Here is a 23260-nt window from a genome sequence, read left to right as displayed (position 1 = left end):
GTTGAGTCACCCCTAACAGTTTGAAATGTATTTAAAGGAGAAATTTCCCATCTCTTTTAGAAGTGGAGCAGTGACCCGCCTATAACCAACACTGCTGGGTGAGTGCTGCAGCAGCTGCACTGTGATAAAGTCAAGAGAGAAGGGCGGTGCTGAGGGCTTGAGCTCAGTATCGAAATAAATGCATTTGAGTTACAGGTCAGTACTGAAGGGATAATGAGGTTGGCAGGGATAATGGGTGGCAGTTCAGAGTGGGGCTGCTTCTGTGGTAACTGGAGATTTGTGCAGTTCCCCCCTAGAGTAAGAGAAGGTAGAAGGTAAGCAGACACAAAAGTAAGAACAGTTGCACGTATAAACAATGTTTTCTTTAGTGGTGTGTTACTGTACAGCAGTCAGGGGGAGCAACTTTGATTTCAATACAAGGCCACAGTTGTAGTTATATCCTGAAGTTACGAGAGCAGAACTGCAGCTGTCAGAAGCTTTCTTGCTCAAATGCATTCCCAGCAGCAAAGAAAAACCTTCATTTCACTCAATGTCCACCAATTCCACTTCAAAGAAAAGTTTTGCATTTGGTGGAATTCTGTTGGCACAAGTTAAGGAAACTTAACAGCACGGTTAGTTAGCTCATGGAGCTGAGGAATGCTTTAGCACCTGTTCTGCTCCTTGGTGTCTGTTTCACATTTCACTGGCCTGTGTTAACATCCTGACTTCAGTATGGAACCGCAGCTGCTGCTGAATGCCAGTGGTCATCAGACATTCAGTAAGCAGGGCTGCAGACAAGCTGCTACTAAAACACTTTCATTATTGCGATTCCTCTTCATCTGAAGAGCTGAGTTTTACCTTCACTGCTTGAGTGTTGTCTCTCCTCGTGGGCAAACTGTCATTTCAAGATACGCTGCTGTGGGAAGGAGATTTGCTCAGACAACACTTGCAACTACCAGCACGTAAGGTTAAAACAGGAGAGCAATCCCTTCCCAATAAGCAGGAAGGGTTGGTAAGAAACTAAACAGGACCACTCATTCAGCTGTGATTTCAGCTGTATCCAGAGCTGCTGCTCTGCGAGCTCCAACACTACAGCAGCAGCAGCTTCTCCCAGCTACACTGGTTGTTATCTGTGTTTTGCTGCATTCAGAAGGAGCTAGAGAAAAAAAAAAAGGTGGAAAACAATGATATCTTTGCTGCATGCTGGAATGCAGTAATGTGGACAGAAGGTTTTCTTCCAAACAAGTGAGCAGTTGGATCCATCACTTTGTGACACTTATTTATATCCCTCGGTGCTCTGAGCCTGCTCTAAGCAGCAAGTGAACACTTTGCTCCTGCGTCCCTGTCTGCAAAGCACATCGTTCTGCCAAGCTGCATTCCCAAGGTACTTAAAATAGCAGTGAGTTATTGATTGTGAAAGGATACTTAGCATCCGGCTGCCCTTTCTTGCCATACGCCCACTCAGGTTCAATTTCCAGCTGAGCCTTCTCTCCTTTACTCATAGTTAAGAGAGCTTCATCCCACTAAAAACAGACCAAAACAAAAGAAAACAAGTCTTAAAGCAGCACCAACAAAAAAGCGTGCTTATCTGCTTCTCACCTCGTTTCTACAAAGCTCGGTGTGATAAAACAATTTCTTCCAGCATTTCACCCACCCAGTGCACGCTGTAAGGTATTTTCTCATTCTTTCCATCTGAGGAAACATTTACCCACAGCTGCTGTTGGCACCAACCCAATCTGCAGGGCCTGGGCCTTCCAGCACAGCACAGCCCCACGGATCCATATAGCAAACATGCTGCTGAATCAAAGAAGTGAACATGCCTGCTTCAAGGGAACTATCCACGGCCTCAGAACACGTTTCAGAGCTGAACACTGCACGTACAGTACTGAGAGGTTTTGTCTTCTGCTCCATCCCCACCTCTCAATTTCCTCCCTGTCCTGACCATGGATTAGTGCTTATTGAGAGCTGCTCTTACATGCCAACTTTACATCAGTCCTCGTCCCTCTTAGAGACTGTCCTACCAAAGCAATCATCTGAGCACCACATCAGCATCTCAGCAAACAGCTGCTCCTCATGGCCTGTAACCAATGAAGGACCCTCTGTGACACCCACACAACACAGGAGCATCAAACCCAGTGACTAAAGAAAACCCCGGCTACTTCTGCAGTGCTGGCCACGTGCCCAAGGCTGCTTCCCCTCCCCAGTTCCACCCAGCACGGCTGCCTTTCTGCAGAGCAGCTACACGGAAGGTCCCAGGTATGAACAGATACAAAGTCAGGTAAGCATAAGATCTCTCCTGTATCCTCTGCCACAGACAGCCAATTTCAGCACAGGCTGTGCACCACTCTGTGCTGGTATCTCCCCCACACAACCAAGCATACCAGTACCTGTGAGCTGAAGATTTAAGCAAGCAGGTGGATCTGCAGAAAGTTCACAGCATCAAAAGTGCAACTCTGTACACGACAGCAAGCAGAATTTGGAGGCTCAGCACACAAAGCAGCACTGAGGCAAACAGAAAAGATGCTGACAAAAGCCAATCTTCTGGCCGCTCAGAGCGCACAGCACTGCGGCAGCTGAGCCTGGGAACCTGATCATCTCCTGTGGTGCAGTGCTGTGCAGGCAGCAAGGGGCTCTGCTTCCCCCGCACCGCTGCTCAGTGACGCTGCAGATGGATGGATGCACCCGGAACGGGCAGACAGCACGAACTGCTGATGGCAGAGCTTTCCCCTTTTCACCTCAGCAGGAAACAACACCAGCTCTGCACTGCAGTCATATAACTGAAGACTGAAAACTCTTTGGGTCCCGAGGGAATCGGTACTGATTTGTACTTACGCCTCTGATAACTTTTCCTATGCCAACTTTGAAACTTAAAGGTTTGGCTGCTTTCTTCTTCTTTGAACCTGAAAGACAGTTTTACATTCATATGCTTTAACATCACATGCCAAACTTTATCTGGAATTACTGCCGAGATCGTGCTTTATATAAATACTCCTTGTATCACCTCTAGCAAACTATCAGATTTTTAGGAGAAAATTCAGTGTTGTGCACTAAAAAAAGCATTAAATGTTCAGGTTGCATGCTGACACACATCCTCCACATACTAACCCCACTGAACCTAAGAAAGTCATTTCTGAATTACTAGATTTGATGGCACATCTCATAAATGTGTTACTGAAACAACAGCAGAGCCAGCAGGGAACCGATTCTGCTTTGAATGCTGCAGAAGTATTTTAAAGCAAGCAATGAATCACTGGCAGTGTCTGAGCTCCTCGCAGTGCTGGGTGGCACTGCTGGAAGGGCTCCTGGCTCTTCAGTATCACACACCCGAATCCTCCGGTTGGGGTTGGAACGAAATGATCTTTAAAGGCGCCTTCCAACCCCACCATTCCATGAGTGTGCATTATCAGCACATGTCTGTGCTCTGATGCCCCGTCCATCCCTGGAGGTGTTCAAGGCCAGGTTGGATGGGGCCCGGGCAGCCTGGGCTGCTCTAAAATGTGGGGGTTGATGGCCCTGCTGTGGTGGGGGGTCGGAACTTCGTGATCCTTGAGGTCCCTTCCAACCTGGGCCATTCTGTGATTCTGGTGTTCTAGAGGACACTGCTTCAGAGCTCTGCTGCTGCAGTGCTCCCACAGTGCAGGTTTTCTTACAGAAGCACACCAATTAGCTTCTAAGTAAAGAATCTAACCACGCTGCCCTGTTCCGCAGACAGGAAAGCTCTCCGTTCAGACCCCATCCTTCACCCCAAGCAGCTGCAGCACCACTGGAAGCGCTGCTCTCGGTGCCAGCTGTGGCTGCGGGGACAGCAGAGGGGCAGGAAGCAGCCGTGTCACACTGCAGCCCACAGTAACGTCCGGCACCCGCACAGCCCAGCGCAATTCCTTCCACGTGCCGTGGCACAAAGGCACGCAGAGTGCACACGCAGAACGCACACAGCACACGCGCAGCCTTACTGGTCTGAATGTTGGTGTCGAAGACGGTTCCGTCCTGCAGCTTCCCGGTGTACCAGCAGTGCACGGTGTCTCCTTTCTTTGGGAAGTTGGTTTTGTCGCCCTTCTTTAAGATGGATTTGACGTACTTCGGCGGCCCCTGATCGCAGAACGGCTCCGATGGCAGCGCTCCGTCTCCCCGCCCCCCGCCCGCCCCCCATTTGCGGGCACGGCGCGCGGCTCCCCGGCCGCGGTCTCACCGACCTCCTCCGCGGGCTCCTCGGCCTTCGCAGCTTTCTCCTTCTCCTTCTCCGCCTTGCCGGGCTTCGCCTTCTCCGCCGCCCGCTCGGCTCCGTCCGTGCCCTTGAAGCGCTGAGAGCCGCGGGGACGCAGCTCCGTCACGGCCCGGCCCGTCCCCCCGCACCCGGCGCCCCGCACCCGGCGCCCGCCCGTACCTGCGTGAGGAACAGCTGCGTGTAGGCCGCGATCAGCTGCTCCTTGTTGGCCGTCTTGGCCACGTTCTTCACCTGCCCCAGCAGGCGGTGCTCGGCCAGGAACTGCAAGGACAGAGCGGGGCTGAGCGGGGCCGGACCGGGCCGGGCCGGTTGGTGGCCGGGCGCCGCGCCGTGCCGTACCGCCTGCGCCGCGTGTTCCTGCAGGAACTTGATGATGTCCTTCTTGGGCAGCGCCTCGCTCCGCAGCTCCTCCGCGCTCCAGGGCTGCGCGGGCGCCGCAGCCGCCGCCATCTTCCCGCCGCCCCGCTCCTCCTCTTCCCGCAGCGCAGCGCCCGCCCCGCCCCGCCCCGCGCGGGCTCGCGATGAGCGGCGGCCGGCAGCGCACGCTGCCCGAGGCGTGGCGGCGGGCCCCGGGCCCCGCGTTGCAGGCCGGGCGGGATGCGGCCGTTAACAACGACGACAACGACGATGACGATGAGCTGCTGGCGGCCGCGGCCGCGGAGCTGGATCCGAACCCGAACCCGAACCCGGGCCCCGAAGCGGCGGCCGGCGGCTTCTGCTCGGCTGCGGGCGCGCTGTGGATCTACCCGAGCAACCGGCCGGAGCGCTCATACCAGCTGCGCATGGCCCGCGCCGCACTGCTCTCCAACACGCTGCTGTGCCTGCCCACCGGGCTGGGAAAGACCTTCGTGGCCGCCGTCGTCATGTACAACTTCTATCGCTGGTTCCCGTCCGGTAAAGTGCTCTTCCTCGCGCCCACCAAAGCGCTGGTGGCTCAGCAGATGGAGGCGTGCGCTCAGCTGATGGGGATCCCCGGGCGGGACATGGCCGAGATGACGGGTAGGGCGGCGCCGCGGGGGAACGGGGCCGGAGTGCGGGCGGCGGGGCGCGGAGCCGCTCCGCCCCGGGGGCTCGGCTGCAGTGCGGGGCTCCGCGGCTCCGGGCGGATGGGAAGCGCTGGAGAGCCCGGAGGAGGGAGCGGAGACGGCGGGGACGCCTGGAGCACCTCCCTACGGACGGGCTGAGAGCCCCGGGGCCGTGCGGGTGGAGGAGAGAAGGCTGAGGGGATCCGAGCGGTGCCGAGCCACGTCTGCGGGATGGGGTCGGGGCCGGGCTCTGCTCCGTGGTGCCCAGCGCCGGGACGAGGGGCGGCGGGCGCAGACTGGAGCCCGGGGAGACGCGTATGGCCGTGAGAAAGAACTGTGTGCTGCGAGGGCGGCACCGAGCCCAGAGAGGTGAGGGAGTCTCCTCTGCACTGACCCAAAGCCACCCGCGTGCTTTGTGTGCAGGGAACTGCCTTAACGAGGGGCTGGACTGGAGGAGCTCCAGTCAGTCACATCCGACCCCATCAGATCAGAGATTTCATCTTTTCCACACCTAACGGCTCCTTGTTTCCAGGTGGGATGCAGGCCTTGAACCGCAGGGAGCTGTGGGCCACCAGGAGGGTTTTCTTCCTGACCCCGCAGATCATGGTGAACGATCTCAGCCGAGGAACGTGTCCTGCTGTGGAAATTAAATGTTTGGTCATCGACGAAGCCCACAAAGCTCTGGGGAACCACGCCTACTGCCAGGTATCGCTGCGGGCCCCGGCCCTGCGCTTGGGTTGCAGTTACAGAAGGACCACGCCGACATCCCTTCTGTCCTCCATAGCAGTTTGCAGTTACACAGAAATCTTCTTTTAGTTCCTTTGCTTTGTTTGTCTGCTCTCTGCCCGTTGCTCAGTCGGTACGTTGATCTTAAGCATAACTTGTATTAAGACTTGGTAAGGTGATTCCTTGGTGCTGCTTTGCTGTCTGAGCAGATCTGAGATGGGGAGGGTTCAGGAAAAAAAAGTGGAGATTTCTTTGTGGTGCAGATTCTTCAGCTTAATGAACTCAAAATTATTCCCCAAAGCAGGATTTTGCTTGTGAGCAAAGAGTTTGTCGTCTTATCTCAAATTAACCTCCATGGATCGGTGACTGAAGGCAAAGCTGCTGCTCTGTAAGCTGGAGAAGCTGACTGTGTGTCCGTGAGCAGTGCGTGGCTGTTTGCTGTGTCCCTATAGAGGAAAGGAGATGGCTTTGGTGCTTGTTTGACATGCTGTGCTGGAGGACAGATGTTAGCTTGATAACTGAGAGCAGTGCGTGCTGCTTTGCCTCTGCTGCAGATTTCTTCTTCTATTGCCCTTTTACTTTTCAGAACTATAGCAGGTTAGTTGTCAAAGACTTGGAGCTGATAGATTGTCTGATTTCAAAGTAACATATAAAACCTTTCCTGAAGACATTTTGGTGTTTGACCCATTGCTGTGTCACAGAGCCAAAGCATTCACCAGCTTCTGTCTCCTGCCCATCTGCTGTGTGGGTGTTGATGTGGACCCTTCCTGTCTGCAGGTTGTGAAGGAGCTGAGCAGATACACCAAGCAGTTCCGGGTTTTGGCCCTGACTGCAACGCCGGGCAGTGACACCAAGGTGAGGGAGCCGGAGCCGAACGGGCTCTGCTTGGCAGCACCTGTGGGATATTGAGGTCTGGGGAGTTCTAAATCAAAGCTGAATCGCTTCACAATCCATTGGTTCTTCAGCATTTGTCTTGTTCATGTAGACTCTGAATTAATTATTGCTGTAGACTCTATTCATTATTTCCTGCCCTTCCTCAGAGGAAATGTTATCTTCTGTTCTCTGAGAATGCAAACCTACCAGAGCCAAAGAAAGCATACGGCTCATGCAGAATGTTTCTTATATTCCCCTCAGCATTGACTGCTGTGTGATAGTAAGTTGGGCTGAGGTTTGCACCAAAGGCAAATGGACATCCAAATCCACTTAAAGAGAAAGCTGTCATATAATTACTGTGTGGGGCTGTGGGAACCTTCCACCCCATCTGTGCTGTGGGTCTGTGATCCACCACATCCCTGGGGTTCCCAGCCCTGAAGGGAGGGCTCTGTCACTCCAGCCCTTGTGCAGCTGCAGTATTCATTAGTATACTATTTTAAATCAAGTTGAAGGTTTTTACATTTCAATTTTTGCATAGTATGTTTTCCTTGATGTGACATTCAGAGCTGTTTAAAAGTAGTTAATTTCATGAGGTGTTACTTGCATGGTTAACAGAAACACGTGCTCTTTTGTTTGGTGGCTTTTCCCACAGGCTGTGCAGCAAGTTGTTTCCAACTTACTCATTGCTCAGATAGAGCAGTGTACTGAAGATTCTCCAGAAATTCTGCCTTATTCTCATGAGCGGCAAGTGGAAAAAATCGTCGTTCCTCTTGGTGAAGAGCTGGGTGGGATTCAGAGAGCTTACATCCACGTGAGTCCTTTCCTTTCCTTATTGTTAAATGGGGCTGTCACCAAGTATATACTTCGTAGGACCATAGAATGGCCTGGGTTGCAAAGGCCCACAGTGCTCACCCAGTCCCAACCCCCTGCTGTGTGCAGGTCACCAACCAGCAGCCCAGGCTGCCCAGAGCCACATCCAGCCTGGCCTTGAATGCCTGCAGGGATCCAGGGGCATCCACAGCCTCCTTGGGCAACCTGTTCCAGTGCCTCACCACCCTCTGGCTGAAAAACTTCCTCCTCAGATCCAACCCAAACCTCCCCTGTCTCAGTTTAAGACCATTCCCCCTGTCCTATCACCACCCACCCTCACAAACAGCCGTTCCCCCTCCTGTTTATCCGCTCCCTTCAAGTACTGGAAGGCCACAATGAGGTCTCCCCACAGCCTTCTCTTCTTCAATCTAAAAGTAGCTTCTCCAAGCTACTTCTGTGAATGTACCTTCCTACTTCAACATCTCCACCTAGAACACAATAACTTATTAAGATAATACTTTGCTCCCCAGTTCATTTTGTGCTGTCAGCTACAAGAGCTGCTATTTTGCTCTGCACCAGTGTTACCCTTCAGGAGCTGCAATGGAGAGCTTAATTCATTTTCTCCTCCTCGCAGAACACCCAAGCTGAGGGCCTCTAGTTTAGGTGGAATGTGGTGGTGCTGGGAGGTTTTGCGTTGTCCTGGTTGTGCCCAGCTTTCTGCAGAGCTCAAACATTTTCTCTGATTGAGGCTGTTCTTGAGAGCTTTAGCTCATCTGTGCATTCAGTTCTCCCGTGTCTGGAGAGGGTAAGAAGCTGATATGAGCTGCTTGAAAGAGAAGGTAGGATGTCTGCTGTGCCCCCTCTCTGTGAAGCACTGCATCTCTCCAGTTGGGTTCTGAAAGCAACTTTGGCCATGGGAAGGAACGTGTGTGCAGCCCTGCAGGCTGCAGCATGAGCATGTGTCCATATAGCCAAGTGTGCACTGACTCTGAGTGCTGCTCAGATCTTTTGGCTCTTACAGTGACAGTCTCAAATGCAGGCCTCAAGCCTTTGCAGCATCAGAACTGCAGCTTCTGGCCTCTGCTGTTTCCATTCAGAGGAAACGCAGCAGCAAAGAGACCCTGACACACTGAGTTCTGAAATCAGTGCTGACAAAGGCAAGAATTTGTGTGTCACAAAAATGAAACCCAAGGATGCTCTGCGCACAATAAAATCATCACCTTTACTTTGAGAAATGGTAACAGTAAACAAGACAACACAGAAGTAAAAATAAAGGGCAGCGTGAAATAGCGCAGCTTGCTGATGCTTGTACTTGTATACACACAGTAAGCAAGGCCCTGAGTATCACAAAGCTGGAGTAGGCATTTTAGGCACTAACACTTGATTGGAAAATACACAGTCTGTGGGACGGCGTTTATCTGTTAAGGCTACAGCATTTAATCTTCCAAAAATAGGGGGAAATCTGTTTTACTATCTCCTTTGGATAGCAGAAATCAAATACTTCTAATTAAAAATGACAGTCTTTTAATTAACAGCTTACAAAGCAGAGCTGCAGGTGGATAATGCAGTGCCTGTTCCAATAACAGGGGTTAGGTACCCGTGTGGGACTTGGAGATGATCCATCTGAGTCCCTGTAACACCTCCCTGGCATTCAGGGAGTAACTTTGAGGCTGATCTCGTGGTGGCAATTAGCAAACACAGCTCTGTGCCTCGGAGGGCCATTTGCAGAAGTGTTCCATAGCCATGAAGCGTATCTTCAAATGCAGGATTTGTTGGTTCTTTCTCAGCAGCAGAAGCAGCCTAACCTAAGTCAGCATCACTACTACCCCAGACTTCACAGTTTTACATTGCACAACACTGAGCACTCGCTGCAGATATTGCCAGCACTCAGCAGGTGCTGTGTGTTTGGTAGCAAGGTGTTTCTATGACATACCCACAAGTAGCTGAGCCACAGAAGTGTTTCGGTGAGGGTTGCCTATGGAAAGAGACACGATACAGCAAACAAAAGGCATTTAAAGTATAAAATGTGTACAAACCAATGCTTTCTGGTGAGAGGGTTAACTGCTTCCAGTGGGTACTTTGTGTTTGATGTGCCAGAATCCCAGAATGGCCCGGGTTGCAAAGGCCCACAGTGCTCATCCAGCTCCAACCCCTGCTGTGTGCAGGTCGCCAACCAGCAGCCCAGGCTGCCCAGAGCCACATCCAGCCTGGCCTTGAATGCCTGCAGGGATGGGGCATCCACAGCCTCCTTGGGCACTTTTGTCACTGGCAAAATTTAATTTGACAAATCTTGTCAAAGGTGGAAATTTGTTTTTTATTTGCTGTATTGTTGGAGGGGGTGGGGAAACAAGGGAATGAGAGGAGCAAAGCTTATTATTTCATGCCTCCCTGGGCACTATATTCAGGTCAGCTTCAGAAAAGTTATTTTCCATTAGTTTTTAGCTTCCACGTTGATGCTGGCGCTTCCAGCAGGGTCTGTGGGGGTGGCATTGCCCCAGAAGAACCCCTTAAGCCTTCCTAACCTGTTAGCACTGCACACACCAGCACTGGGCATCATGCTGTGTGTTGCAGCTGGAGAGCACAAAGCTCCCTATGAAGCATCACTCTGGTAATTGATAAATAACTGGTGACAGGCTTCATTAAATTTTGTATAAAAAGGTACTAATTAAGTCCTATATTCTATTATCAGGTAAGGAGAGAGATTAAGGAGGGATTTCTGAGAGCAAAGCCATCTGCTAACCCAATGCTAAAGCGTCAGGTGCTGTAACTGCAGGTGCAGCCCCCAGCCCCACACACAGCTCTGCAGCTGGGCTTTGTGGGGGTGCTCAGCTGTGTGCAGGAGCTGCCCTAAGGATGTGGGAAGTCAGAAATCAGGAAGGGACTGTCACAGTGAGGGTGGTCAGGTGCTGCAGCAGGGCCTGGAGAGGTGGGGGGCAGCCCAGCTGGAAGGGATGCTCTGAGCGACCACATGGGGCTCAGTGCTGCTGTGCCAGAGGGCATTTCTGGCTGAGGTGGTTCTGCAGGGCCTGAACCTTGGTGGTACTGCTGGGAGATGTGGGGAGCAGCCAACAGGTGGCTTCAGTGGCAGCACTGCAGCATTCTGCAAAGACTAAAGGAAAAAGTGCTCAGAAAACACTTCTAAAAGAATTGATAGCGAGCACTTTCTATTTAGGAATGCTAAGTATGGTCATGGGGCTGCTATGTGTGTCAGTGAGGTGAACTGTAACTTTTCCCCTCAAATTTCAGTGAGCATTAGTGCTGTTCTGCCTTTTTGGTCTCTTCACGAGGTTAAAGTTACTTTGGTTGGATGCTTTTTGAGGTTAGCATTGAGAGCCTCTGCTGCACGAGAGACGGGGTCAGAACTGGCTGGGCCTTGCTCTGGTCCCAGTGGCCTAAACCTGAGCAATCTCTTTAGAAATGAAGACCTGGTGTTTGTATTTCAGGAGGTGGGCTTGGTGTTGTGCTGTGTCCTGCTGGCAGCGGCTGCAGCTGGTGCTGGGATCTGCCCTAGGGATGGGATGGGATGGGGGAGGGCTCTGTCTCCCTTATCTGACAGAGGAAAAAATAAATAGGGTGAACTCCTCTTTGTAGTGCTAAAAATCTCTGTGATGATTGTTTAGAAATGGTAGAAGTTGACATAGGAAATGCTGTCGGTGCCAGGCGTTACCTCTGTGAGCTGCACTGGTTGTCGTGCTGTGCTGACAGCCACCGCTCCGCGATTCCTGGGCTCTCACAGCCAGTCCTGTGGTGGGATTGTGCCAGCAGGTCAGGACTGGTTCCGGGGGGCCTGAGCACCAGGAGCAGGAGGCTATGGCCTCTGCAGGAACCAGATCTCGTTGTGTCTGTTGGCAGCAGCGGGGTTTGTGTACCCGGCGATGATGAACGTGTCCTGCAGGCACAGCTCGGGGCTCTCCAGGATTTCCGCCAGCAGGTTTATTTCTCTCATGATCGAGTCTTCGTTGGTGATCCCTCTGAAGCTCCTGGAACAAGCAACTTCGTATCAGGTTCTTTTTCAACATCTGCATCTTTTCCAGAGCCTGGAAGTGTCACTTTCTCTTCTAAGCTATTTGGTCGTGATTCACAAGTGACACTGCCTGCGGTTGACCTCAGACAGGTACCGGTTTTTCTTAACTCGGTATATCCAGTGATACGCTGATGGTTTGTCCCAGCTACACAGAACGTTCTGTTTTGAGAAGCAATTACACCTTGTATTTATACGCATCACTCTCCCAGCTGAGTTGGTAGCTGTTATTTGCTGAGTGCCCTCGTTTCACACAGCAGGCAGCTTTTAAAAAGTTACTGAATCATGTTTTAAGTTCGTTAGCTTTAAGAGTTTGGTTTGAAAAATGAAAACGTTTCTTACCTACTATAAACAATAGTAGAAGGCCATTCTTCAATGATGATGTCGGAGTCAAAAGGATGAGGTGGCTGATCCTGCAGCACCTCGGGCAGGTAGTATGCCACCGTCACCGCCTGCCTCATCTCCGACTGAGACTCGTTGGTGTGGACGATGGTCACAATGGGGATGGTTATCCCCAGGTACAGCCCTGAGGAGACACAGATGGCTTTTAGAAAGTGCAAAAGGACGTCTGTGTGCTGTACCTGGCTTCTGAGCTCATAGTGAGCAATAGAAAGGGAGTACTGCTGAGAAGGAAGGTTTCCATTATCCAAAGGAATTCAGTGTGATATTTCAGAAAGCGGGTTTCTGTATTCCAGATTGGAAGAGGCGTTGCATTAAACCTTGTAATTTGTGTGTGGCTGTGTGTATATATCTCTGTATGTATATACATGGAATCTCAATTTGCAAATATGTTTGCATATCTGTCTAAAACGCAGCAATTAGTGAGCTCTCCTATCTTCATGTATGATTTGACTTAACTACTTTCCTCCATTTTGAGACGGTTGTGTTTGTCTTGCATACTGCTCTTGTGTCGTGTTTTGAGTATATTTGGGAACAAAGTGCAGGCAGGACAGGGTCTGCACTGTGAGTTCTTGTAGAGTTTGCTGTTGACAAACACAGTGCTTCGTTTGTGTGGTGCTGTAGTAAATGAAGTTTGTAGCTATGAGGGTGCATATAGCAGTGATGATTGGGAGCGAGGAGTTTGCTTCTCTGTGCAGACTGAAAACAGCACTGTACTGTTCTGGAGCCAGAATAACATTTTTAAAATTATTTAAGCATTAACAGGATGGTGAGAGGGGAAAGTACCTGATTAAGGACAAACTTTTGAGAGCAGTGGTTTTAGTTTCTTGGAAAGAAAATGAAGGATTGAGGTGACATGTGCTAGGGCAGAACAAAGCGCTGGAGGCTGCAGTACTTTTTAATGGAGGGTAGAGAAATGAAAATCAAGGGCATGGTGCATTTGCCATCCTCGAAAGTTCTTGAGTTAAAACTGGACTATGTTTTTGGAAAATATGCTTCAACTGCACACACGTTTCATGTCATGCACAATTTGAGTATCATGAGTTACAGCGGGGCAGGCGTCGCATTCCGCCTCTAGCATTAAGCTGTGAGCAGGCAATGCCACTTCTGCTGTGAAAGCAACGCCACGACATCCTGCAGCAAAGGCCTTGGGCCTGGCTGGTAGCACACAGAGCCAGCCAGCATCAGTGCCACACCGCCTTGGAGGGGTGGTCTCACTCAGGTGCTCTCTAATGCAGGCGTGTTGGGGGAGCTGCCTGGTGACGTTGTGCTGGAAAGGCTGTGTGGCATGAAAATGTCAATTAATGTGGGGTGGTCTGCTTGGGAAAAGGAAAATAAAAAATATCCATCTAACTGGGAGGAGACAGTGCACACATGTGCTATTTTTACTCTAATGTAGAATTGTGGTACCAATTACCTGAGGAGTTCTGCTCACAGATGTACCTCATGAGCTTCATGAAGCCCAGGCAGATGCTCTGCTCGTACTGCTTCTCCTTCATCTTTATGCAGGCCCACTTGGCCTTCCCATACTGACGCTTTTCGTACAGCAGGTCTCCGAGCTGCAAGCACAGGAGGATCACTGTTTTGTATCTGAAGTTCACTAATTTAAAAACCCACAAGCAAACAGAAGTCATAAAAAGTCATACATTATTCAGTAGCTTGACTATAATATAAAGAAATGCTGTTCTTTAGAGAATAGCAAGCACAAAGAATGACTGGAAGGGTTGGTGTTGGCTGTGCCAGCTGCAGAGCTCACACGCAGTGTGCTGTGAGGCCCAGGCTGGCATGCAGCAGGTAGGCTCTCAAAACCAGCACAGCGTTTGCATCTCACCTGAGAGCAGGAAGAGCTGCATCTTTTTCTGCTGTCACTGAAATGGTCTCGAAAGGAACATGTAAACTTCAGTCCTTCCTCATATCGGCCAGGAAGGGATGTAGCAATGACCGTGGACAGGATCTCTTGGCAGACTCACAGGTGGCTCTTCTTTAAAGAAACTGCCATCTCAGGAGCTTGTGATGTTGGGTATTTATTTCTTACAGCAGCACTGAGACACTGCTTTGAGCATTTCATTGCAGTGTAAATGCAAAGGGTAAGTTGTAAGGTTAATGTAAAATGCAAGCTGTAGTGGGAGTCCTGAACTGGTTAAATGAAATACAGTCAAGTGATGATATTTATAAATTTGAATTATTTGGGTCTGTTTAAAGTAAATGTGACAGGAGATCTTCGTACGTGATTAGGGAAGGTTTGTTGATTTGTCATTTGCCCAACTTGCTGGGCATCACCTTGAAGGTTTTATTAGCTAAGAGGTGGCTGTGGGGATATGGATTTGCAAATTGATATTCTCTTTGATAATGACCCGTGACACAGAACTCCCAACTTTTGTTTCCAATTCCAACCTCTGCTGAGTACCCTTTGCTGATGTTTAATTACCACGATTGTAAAGAAGCAAGTGCATTATTTTAGATGGAGGAAATGCTGGGTTTGTTTCAAGTCTCAAGATAGGAGGTTTTTTTTGTTAAATTAATTCTAAAACGTCACAAGGACTGCGATACCTCTCTGTGTTCTGACATTCCTGCTCATTTCCAGCTAATAAAAAGGAAAGTTTGCCCGTGCTTGAAAAAATGGTGACAGGTTACAAATGAAATGCAGTTATCTGAATATAATCCTTTGCACTTACAATGCCAGAAATCCTGAGTAGGTAACTTAACTTTATAAAGGAACACAGCTTTAAAATCTCAGTTTGGATACTGACAGGTCTGTTACAAAGAGAGCTGGGGGGGGCTGGGTACCTTTTCCTTGCGCTGGATGAGGGTGAATGGGATGCTCTGCCTCTCCTGGGGGCTGTTGTTCCGGGTCAGCTGCTGGATGGGCTCTGCCATATCTGCAACAAAATAGAGCATTCCCAGTTTTAGATGTGAAGCTGCAGAGACAGCAGTGGAACACTTCACGCTGCTTTCTGTCAGTTGAATGGGAGCAGACTCAGTGCTTTCGTATCTCCAGGTGCGGTCAGCAGCTCTGGTCTGTGTGCTGTATGTTACAGCTGTGTCTCCTGGGGGGTTTGGCAGTGCCCACTTGGCTCTGTGCAGATGGTGCTGCCCATCCTGGCAAATCCTTCGGTGCTGGATGCGTTCATGTGAAAAAGTAAATTGTGTCAGCTGCTCTTGTTTGCAAATACGAGGTATTTGTCATGCAAGCCCTGCTGCTAAAGCTGCACATCTGGGAAGGTTTGGTGCTGAAGCACTGCACAGGGTGTCCAGAGAGGTGCTGGTGTCCCAGCCCAGAGACAGCTGAGGTCAGGGGTGGGCTGTGAGCACTGATGGAGCTGTGTGCATCCCTGTGCATTGCAGGGAGTGGGACCAGAGGACCTTGAAGGGCCCCTTCCAATTCAAACCATCCTGTGATTCTGTACATCAGCAGAAAGCACCAGGGTGTACAGTGGGAGTAAAGGATGCTGAGAGCAGCCCGTGGGGCAGGTGGGGTGGGAGCACCTTGATCCCATCACAGCACATTACCACATCACAGTGGTCAGGATGCAGTGATGGAGAACAGGCAGCAGACAGAAGTTAGCATAGAAAATTCTGACTGTGTACGTAAAGAAAAACACAGTGCCTGTGATCAAACCCAGCGTCCTGGGTACGTTAAGGAGCCCCGGCCCTTGGGAAATTGCAGAGATGGATGACTCTGAGGTGGGAATAGAGCAAAGCAGCTGTATAAATCATCATATTCCCAGCTAAGCTCACGCGGTTAGTATCTGTACTCACATGTGAAATACCAGCACATCCTTGTGCTTCTGTTCTCCTGTGGTTTTGCAGTTTAAATACGGCTGGGGTGAATGTATTTGTGTTTGCCTCTGGCTGCAGTTGGTAAATAGGCTTTGGCCAACCCTCACAGGCAGCTTCAGCAGCTCTGCTGCAAGGTTGTGCCTGGCGATGCAGAGCCTTTCTGCCAAAGGAGCTGCTCCCTTGTTTCTCCAAGCTAGGGTAATACAAGCATTTGTGCACTTGGGGTTAAGAAACTCTTTTTTTCTGTACAGTGTTTGAAAATGTGTCTGTGAGTTTCTGCCATACGTCCCCATGGTATCAGACACGGGTGTGTAAAGGACTGGAAGTTTCAACTGAAGATCCCTTTTCTGTGTTCTAAGTGCCCCAGTGCCTTCAGCAGGGAGGCAGGGTGCTGGGGACACAGAGCTGCAGAGAGGAGAGGGTTAAAGTGCAGAGGAATTAACTGGGCCTGTGTCACTCAGTAAATGTGGAGCTGAGCTGGGAATCAAACCTGCATCTCCTGGCACTCAGTGTGGGGCTCTACTGCTATTTGGAGCAGTAAAGATCCTATTAATAAGGGGCAGAAAGACACACTTTGGCTTATTTTAAACCTGTTTTTGTAAAACCTTAACTCTATTTCTGATTCTTTCTCTGATAAATGTGATCAGATTCTTTTCTGCATGTTAACACAAGGGATATCAGTTACAACCAAAGGAAGTCCCTTCAGTTTTACTCCTCAGTCCACAACTCCATGCCCACCAGCACAGCAGCATGATGTGCACTGTAATTACTCAGCCCTGCACAGCACTCAGCTTTCATGGCTCAAAGCAAGGGAGTTGTTTCACATACAAATGCTCTCTCGGTCCAGGCTTGGGAACCTGAATCCTGGTGTGACAACATGAGGCGAGAAGATAACAAGCTGTAGCAGTGCACCTGGCTGAAGGCTTGGTTTAATTACATTTTAAAATTGTAAATTACAGTTATGAAATAATTGCATCCCAACTTATGGGTAGGTATTGTGAAAGAGACTAATCTTTACAAAGGGGTTTCTGCAGATGATGCACACTTGACAGCAGCCTCTTCCTTCTATTCTTCCCCCCACGGTTCCTTCCCTGCATGCCCAGCAGCCACCATACCCACACAGATGTGCTGCTGCCCATGTGACATAACCTCAGCATGGGGAGTGTATTGGAACTGATGGAAAATCACGTGCAAGTCAATATCTGAAGCTTGATCTGGAGCCAGGGTGCTCCAGATCATTATTGAGTCATAGGTATTATATAATATACTTATAATATAGTAATTCAGAACATGCTACTTTGTATGCTGCGGATCCTTAGATAGCCTAACACTATAGCAATAGGATGTTCTCCATGCTTAACAGCTCTCTTGTTAATCTTGTGTTGAAGTTATAATTGAGAAATGTGAAGGAACTGCTGCAGCATGTTTTCTCCTTCTGCTGGGAGTAGATAACATGGAGTTCTCAAGCCAAGAAAGCTCTACTGCATCATCCTACACCTGTACTTTCCTTTTGGCTGCAAGGTTTGGCACAGGCTGATCAGTCACACTGCAGGATTACTGTGGTCTTGCCAACAGTGACAAATTGATATATCAGTCCTCTAAGCGTGGTGTTCAAATCTCACAATGTCTGATGTTTATAGGACGGTGATGCTGCTCCATAACCCTTACAAGGTACTAACAAAAGCTACCAGCAAGATATCTTTCTGCAAGGCATGCTGTCACCATGCAGCAAGGTGCCAAGCTTGCAGCAGCCCAAAACTATGGACATAGGAGCAGTTTTGCTCTTATTTCACAGACTTTACCAATAGGCTACAGCAAGCATATGCTCTGCTGTTAAGATTGCAGTGCCCTGGCTGCACAGCTACCATTGTGGCAGCAAATAAATCCCACATTTTTGTGCATTGTGGCATCAGCTGCTTGGGTAGAGTGGTGGGTTTGTCTTCACAGAGAGTCATCCATGTTTCCTCTGGGATTCCTGAGGCTGGGGATGCTCTAGCTGACTGCATGCTGCCCCGGGGGATAACAGTTCCCCTGCACTCGGAATGGAGCCTGCAGGCTGATCTGACAAGCTCTTTCTGCTAGGTGAGGTGCAACCCTCTCTGACAGCCCCAGGCAGGACCTGAAGGAAGCCCTCTCCTGATTTTTGTAATACCTGCTTCACATTATGAACCAAACTTTTTCTATTGTAGTAACAACAATGTGGCAACATACTACTTGGACACATGCACTACTTTTGACTTTTTATAAGGGCAGGTAGCAACAGGACAAGGGGAAATGGCTTTAAATTGGAAGAGGGTAGATTTAGACCAGATATCAGGAAGGAATTAATTACTCTGAGGGTGATGAGACACTGGAACAGGTTGCCCAGTGAGGCTGTGGATGCTCCTCCATGGAAGCACTGAAGGCCAGGCTGGATGGGGCTGTGAGCAACCTGGGCTGTGGGAGGTGTCCCTGCCTGCAGCAGGGGCTGGAGGTAGATGGCCTTAAAGGTCCCTTCCAACCCAAACCATTCTGTGATTCTCTGAGCTTGCTATCCCAAGGACCCCACAGTGAGTGCTGGAGCCCGGGGCTGCCCTGCTGGTGCTGTGCATTCACAGCTCTCTCAGCCAGCCTCCAGGTGTTCTGGGACCCGAGGAGCCATCAGTTCTCCTTCTTAAGGCATCAGAAAGGTAATGTGGAATTTCTGGGAATGACTTGAGAAGGAAGGGAGAAAATGAGCTCTCGTGCCCTTTGTCTGTGCTGGAGTAAAGGAGTGTGTCGGTAACGGAGGGTCCATTTCAGCAGTACTTAAGGCAGTCTCTTAGGGCTTGCTGCCTCCCCCCTCTTTGAAGGCTCCTTAGGTGTGAGGATCCCTGCTCAGCATTACGCTGCAAAAGGCAGCCTGCAGTCGCTGAGCTGTTTGCTACAGCTTCTGATTTTTCTGTTCTCAACGTGGAAAATACAGAACTTTTCGCTGGGGCAAACCTGGCAGGCTTGTTGTCAAAAAGCAAATGTAAGCCTTTAGTTTACTTAAAGCTGGAACTGAGAGGTCTCTTACATTTAAGAACAGACGACCTCCCTCTCGGCTCGCCACACTGGGACGGCGTTCCTAAAACATCCTAGAATCACTTGTGTTGGCCCTTCCAACCGAACGGTTCTGCGGTTCTGTAGTTCGGAGGCAGCCGATTTAACTTTTAACGAAGGCCGTCGGCCCCCATCGGCTCCGATGAGCGGAAACGGGTCGATGCCCCGCAGCTCTGAAGGCGAACGACGGGAGACCCTCCCGCGCCCCCCCGCCCCGCGCTCGGCCGGCTTACCGCGGGGCACGTCCACCTGGTGCCCCCTGCCCACGCTCTGCCAGTAGTTCAGCAGCCGCTCCTGCTCCTCGTCGTCCATGCGCTCGGCCCCCTCCTCCTCCAGGCTGCTGCCGTGGCTGTGGTAGGCCGAGTCGGGGCTCTCCTCCGCCACGCCGTCCAGGTCCTCCAGCGTGATGGCGGCCGGGCCGCTGGGCTCCGCGCCGCTCATGCGGCAGCCGCCCGTCTCCATCGCGCCGGGTGTGCCGTGCTGTGCTGTGCTGTGTGTGCAGAGCCGCTTTATGAAGGGCTCAGAGGGGGCGGGAGCGAGGGGCGGGCACGGGGACAGCAGGTGTGTGTGTGTGTGTGTGTCTGTGTCTGTATGTGTGTGTGTCTGTGTGTCTGTATGTGTGTGTGTACACACCTGTCTGCAGCTGCCTTTCTGCTTTGCCTGCTGCTGCCAGCTCCCAGCGGTGCAGCTGTCAGGGTGTTTGCATTTCGTGTGCTTTGAGGTTTTAAGGAAGGCTCGTCTTCCTAGCTCCACTCCTTTCCTTTCCCATCTCCCTTTCCTTGCTTCTTTCTTTTTCCCAGCTCCTTTTCCTTCCACTCTTTTTCTTTTTGCTTCTTTCCTTTCACAGCTCTTTTCCATTTCCAGCTGCTCTCTCTCTCCTGTCTGCTTTCCTTTCCCTTCCCAACTCCTTTCCTTTCCCTGCTCCCTTACCTTTCCAGGCACATCCATCATTTTTTTCAGGAGTTCCTGCAGCGTTAATGGAAGCTGATTGCACACAAAATCTGAGAGTCATTTTGTGCTTGAATATCCAGCTTTGGGATTTGACAGCTACATCACACTGTGAAAAGGAAAAGGCACACAGCTCCCCGGAATGTGGAAGGCTGTCCCAGAGCTGGACCTGACTGTGGGCTGTGCAGAGCTTGCAGCTCTGTTTGTAGCTGCCTTTCTTTGGTTCCCAACACTGGTGAGATATGAATTGCATTCCCTTTGTCTCAGGCAGAAAAGGGAAGCCATGGGCCTTTCACTTTTCTTTAAGGAAAGGAATCTCTCCCATACACTGCTGAGATGCCTGTGGGAGAAGGAGAACGTGGGTCGGGGATGTAGCTGTTGTCTGTGAGATGTGACACTTAATTCTCCCTCCCAGGCTCCGTTACCTGATCCAACAACGTATTAATTGCCTTAGGAGCAGGAGTTCACTGGTCCCAGTGGCACAGAACAGACTGAAATCAGTTCTGTGGTGCGTTCCTTCTGCCAGCCAAAGGTGGCCAGCCGAGGCAGGTTGTCTCCTTGACAGCCTTGCTTGGTGATATGATTTCATGGTCAGCTCCTGATGTGCAGAATCACGGGATTCATGGAGCACATGCTGACGGGAGCTGAGCTGTGGGAGTTATCAGACTTCGTTCATCCAGGTGTTCCTACGTGGGGCAGCTGCTTGGCTGCGGGTGGGTATCATGAAACAGGTCACTGTATGAATCCATCCACATCACAGGTAACGTCTTGAACAGTGCTTCAGTGCAGTACGAGCACCAACTTCACTTGTGAGGATTGGGAATTTCTGCATGGTTGGGCAAGTTGAATTACTACAACTTAATCGTGGCAGCTGAGATGACTCCCAGCTAGTCAGTGCTCTGAAGATGGGCTGACTTCTGGGCTCAGTGTGCAGAGGCTCCTCCTCAGCCTGCAGAAATGATTTTGATGCTTTGTAACAGAAAACTTCCTACCCTTGTTCTGGCATCATTTGGAGGGTAAGTGGCTGCTCCAAGAGAGAGGCTGGTAGGAATTTAAGATCCTCCTTCAAAGATCTGCTCTTTGTTTATTTCATTTGGTTTTATTTTGTGATGTGCCTGGTAATTTTGTACAAGGGGCTGCCTGATGGAGTGCTGAAGATGTGCCATGGTCTGTGTCTGGGTGCTGTTGCAGCACAGGACTATTCCTGGAGCTGAACAAAGCTGATTTTTTTTTTTTTTTTTGGCTTATTTTTTCCTGCAACTTACTGATGTTGTGTGTAGCTGCTGGATCTTGGTGGCTTTGTTAGTGCTGCATTCCTGGTGTTTTCCTGAGGGTTATTTCTCTGTATATACAAGAAGAACAAATATTCAGCCTTGCAGATTGAGGATACAATCCATTCTGTTGTGTGCAAAGTGATGCCATTTACTGAACTACAGATCCGTATAGAAATACCGTTTCTTTTTATGACCTCTCAAGTAACAGAGGAAAAATGTTCTCAGTGAAATTAATTGAAAAGTACAAACTGTAGGCCTTTTTTATAACTGTTAAGAAGTGAAATACGTTGTAATAGAAGATTGTGCTAGCAGTGTGCACTTGCAGTCTGGAAGGCCAACTGCACTCTGGGCTGCACCAACAGAGGGGCTGCCCTCCTCTGCTCTGCCTTTGTGAGGCCCCACCTGCAGTGCTGCATCCAGGCCTGGGACCAGCACAGAGGGATGTGGGGCTGATGGAGTGGGTCCAGAGGTGCTCAGAGGTTGGAGCACCTCTCCTATGGAGAAGGGCTGAGAGCTGGGGGTGTTCAGACTGGAGAGGAGAAGGCTCTGGGGGAAACCCCACTGCAGCCTTCCAGTATTAAAATGGAGACTAAAAGGAGAGAAGTCAACTTTTTACATGGGCAGACAGTGATAGGACAAAGGGGAACGGTTTTACACTAAAAGAAGGGAGGTTGAGACTAGATGTCAGTGGAGGTTTTCACTGAGAGGATGGCGAGGAGCTGTGGGTGCTCCATGCCTGGAGATGTTCAAGGCCTGGTTGGATGGGCCCTGGGCAATGCGGTCTGGTACTTGACCTGGTGGCTGGCAACGCTGCACACGGCAGTGGGGTTGGAGCTTGATGATCCTTGAGGTCCCTTCCAACCCAAGCCGTTCTGTGATTTTATGAATTAGCATCAACGTGACAAAGAAACTTTGAGAGGAGTAAAGATGCTTTATCTGTTGATTGGTACTGGTTTTACAGAATTAGAAGATCATCTTAAAAACACCGCTCCCTTCTGTGTCCCTGCTTCTGTATTTCTGCTTTCAGGGAGATAGGAATATGTCAGCACAAAGCTTACATGCACTCTTCTCGCTTATAGTTGGAGTTTGCTGATCGTTTGTCACGGCTCTGAGATACACGGGAGAGTAACTCAAACAGCACCAGCTCCTGTGCCTTCCTCAGCCATCTTCTGTTGCAATCCCACACCTTTTTATGTTAATAATTGTCCTCTTTGTTGACGTGCTGTACTTATGATCTGAGAGGATTCCCCAGACTGCCAATGAGCTGTTCTGCTGTGTACAGGGAGTTCCGGGCTCTCTGCAGCTGGTGAGCAGTGTGTGAGCTGCCCCATCCCTCTGTGTCTCCCCCTTGGGGCTCTGTGCTGCTGGTGGCCCTGGGCTCTTCCACTTGAAGCTGAGTTATAGTTTGCAGAGGTGGTGCACAGTTCCTGCTGGAACTTTTAGGGGCTGTTAGGGTTACCCCTCCCAGGGCAGCACACTTTGTAAAACACAGCCCATTTTAGTTTTGTTCCTAAAACAAAGGAATGAATGCTCCAGATCTCCAGCACTTTCCTGGATCTATTGGAAGACCCCTGTTGCCTTCTCACCTTCCTACAAAATCACTCCACCAGCATGGTGGACCAGAACCCTTCCCTGAAGACCTGTGACAAATACACTGCTCAGCCAGCTTTCCAGCTGAGAACTGTGGGGTCTGGACCTGGGAAAAACCTCCTCTTTCCTTCTTTTCTTTCTTCACTCTGTTGAAAAGTTGCTACTCCAGAGCTGAGAGTTGAGCAGTGCAATGTTCGTGTGGGGCACAACGAACCCAGAGGTGTGTTGTGAAGCTGCCTGGCCCGTGTCCCATTAGGCCGTGTGCAGATGTAGGACACGTTGATGTTCCCACACAGGAAAGGTGTGATGTTAGCTCTCCATCACACCTTGCAGCCTCGTGTCCTTGCGTGTAGGTTCTGTGTTTGGCAGGGCTGGAGCTGGGAAGGTTCTTGTTCTGCCAAAACCTTTGTGTTCTTGGCAGTTTTAGTGCAGCATGGGTAACTTCACCGGCTGCCTTGTATGTACTGGTAGTAAATCTGTCAGCTGTTTTAATTGCATTTAGCAAGCTGGAAAAAGTCATTAGTCCTAGCAAGAAATTCATCTAAAT

At 50.2% G+C, this 23260-nt stretch overlaps 3 protein-coding genes across 5 annotated transcripts in view; 1 reads left to right on the top strand and 2 right to left on the bottom strand.

The window, feature by feature from the left end:
* Window positions 1–340: 340 nt before the first annotated feature.
* FKBP3 (FKBP prolyl isomerase 3) lies at window positions 341–4679 on the bottom strand. The gene is made up of 7 exons (XM_085225982.1): window positions 4544–4679; window positions 4364–4465; window positions 4173–4280; window positions 3933–4068; window positions 2812–2879; window positions 1405–1502; window positions 341–577 (listed from the first exon to the last, which is right to left on the bottom strand). The coding sequence occupies exons 1-7, from the start codon at window positions 4652–4654 to the stop codon at window positions 523–525; spliced, it is 678 nt and encodes a 225-aa protein (XP_085082108.1). The 5' UTR covers window positions 4655–4679; the 3' UTR covers window positions 341–522.
* A 46-nt stretch (window positions 4680–4725) lies between these two features.
* FANCM (FA complementation group M) overlaps window positions 4726–23260 on the top strand; it is a 58785-nt gene continuing 40250 nt past the window's right edge. For 2 of the 3 annotated variants that reach the window (XM_085225972.1, XM_085225971.1), the window contains exons 1-4: window positions 4726–5203; window positions 5762–5934; window positions 6733–6810; window positions 7481–7639. In XM_085225972.1, the coding sequence (XP_085082098.1) occupies window positions 4726–5203; window positions 5762–5934; window positions 6733–6810; window positions 7481–7639 (888 nt within the window). Of the gene's footprint in view, window positions 5204–5386; window positions 5599–5761; window positions 5935–6732; window positions 6811–7480; window positions 7640–23260 lie in introns of those variants that run through there. The other variant, XM_010712173.4, reaches the window with a different exon arrangement.
* LOC100544340 (heme-binding protein 2-like) lies at window positions 8842–19513 on the bottom strand. Its single transcript, XM_003206864.5, has 5 exons — window positions 19135–19513; window positions 14846–14937; window positions 13476–13617; window positions 12002–12185; window positions 8842–11618 (listed from the first exon to the last, which is right to left on the bottom strand). The coding sequence occupies exons 1-5, from the start codon at window positions 19361–19363 to the stop codon at window positions 11447–11449; spliced, it is 819 nt and encodes a 272-aa protein (XP_003206912.2). The 5' UTR covers window positions 19364–19513; the 3' UTR covers window positions 8842–11446.

This window comes from Meleagris gallopavo, chromosome 5 (genome assembly GCF_905368555.1).
Source record: "Meleagris gallopavo chromosome 5, MGAL_WU_HG_1.1, whole genome shotgun sequence".
Lineage (NCBI taxonomy): Eukaryota > Metazoa > Chordata > Aves > Galliformes > Phasianidae > Meleagris > Meleagris gallopavo.
The sequence above is the reverse complement of the archived record's forward strand: the minus strand, read 5'-3'. Positions and strand labels throughout refer to the sequence as shown.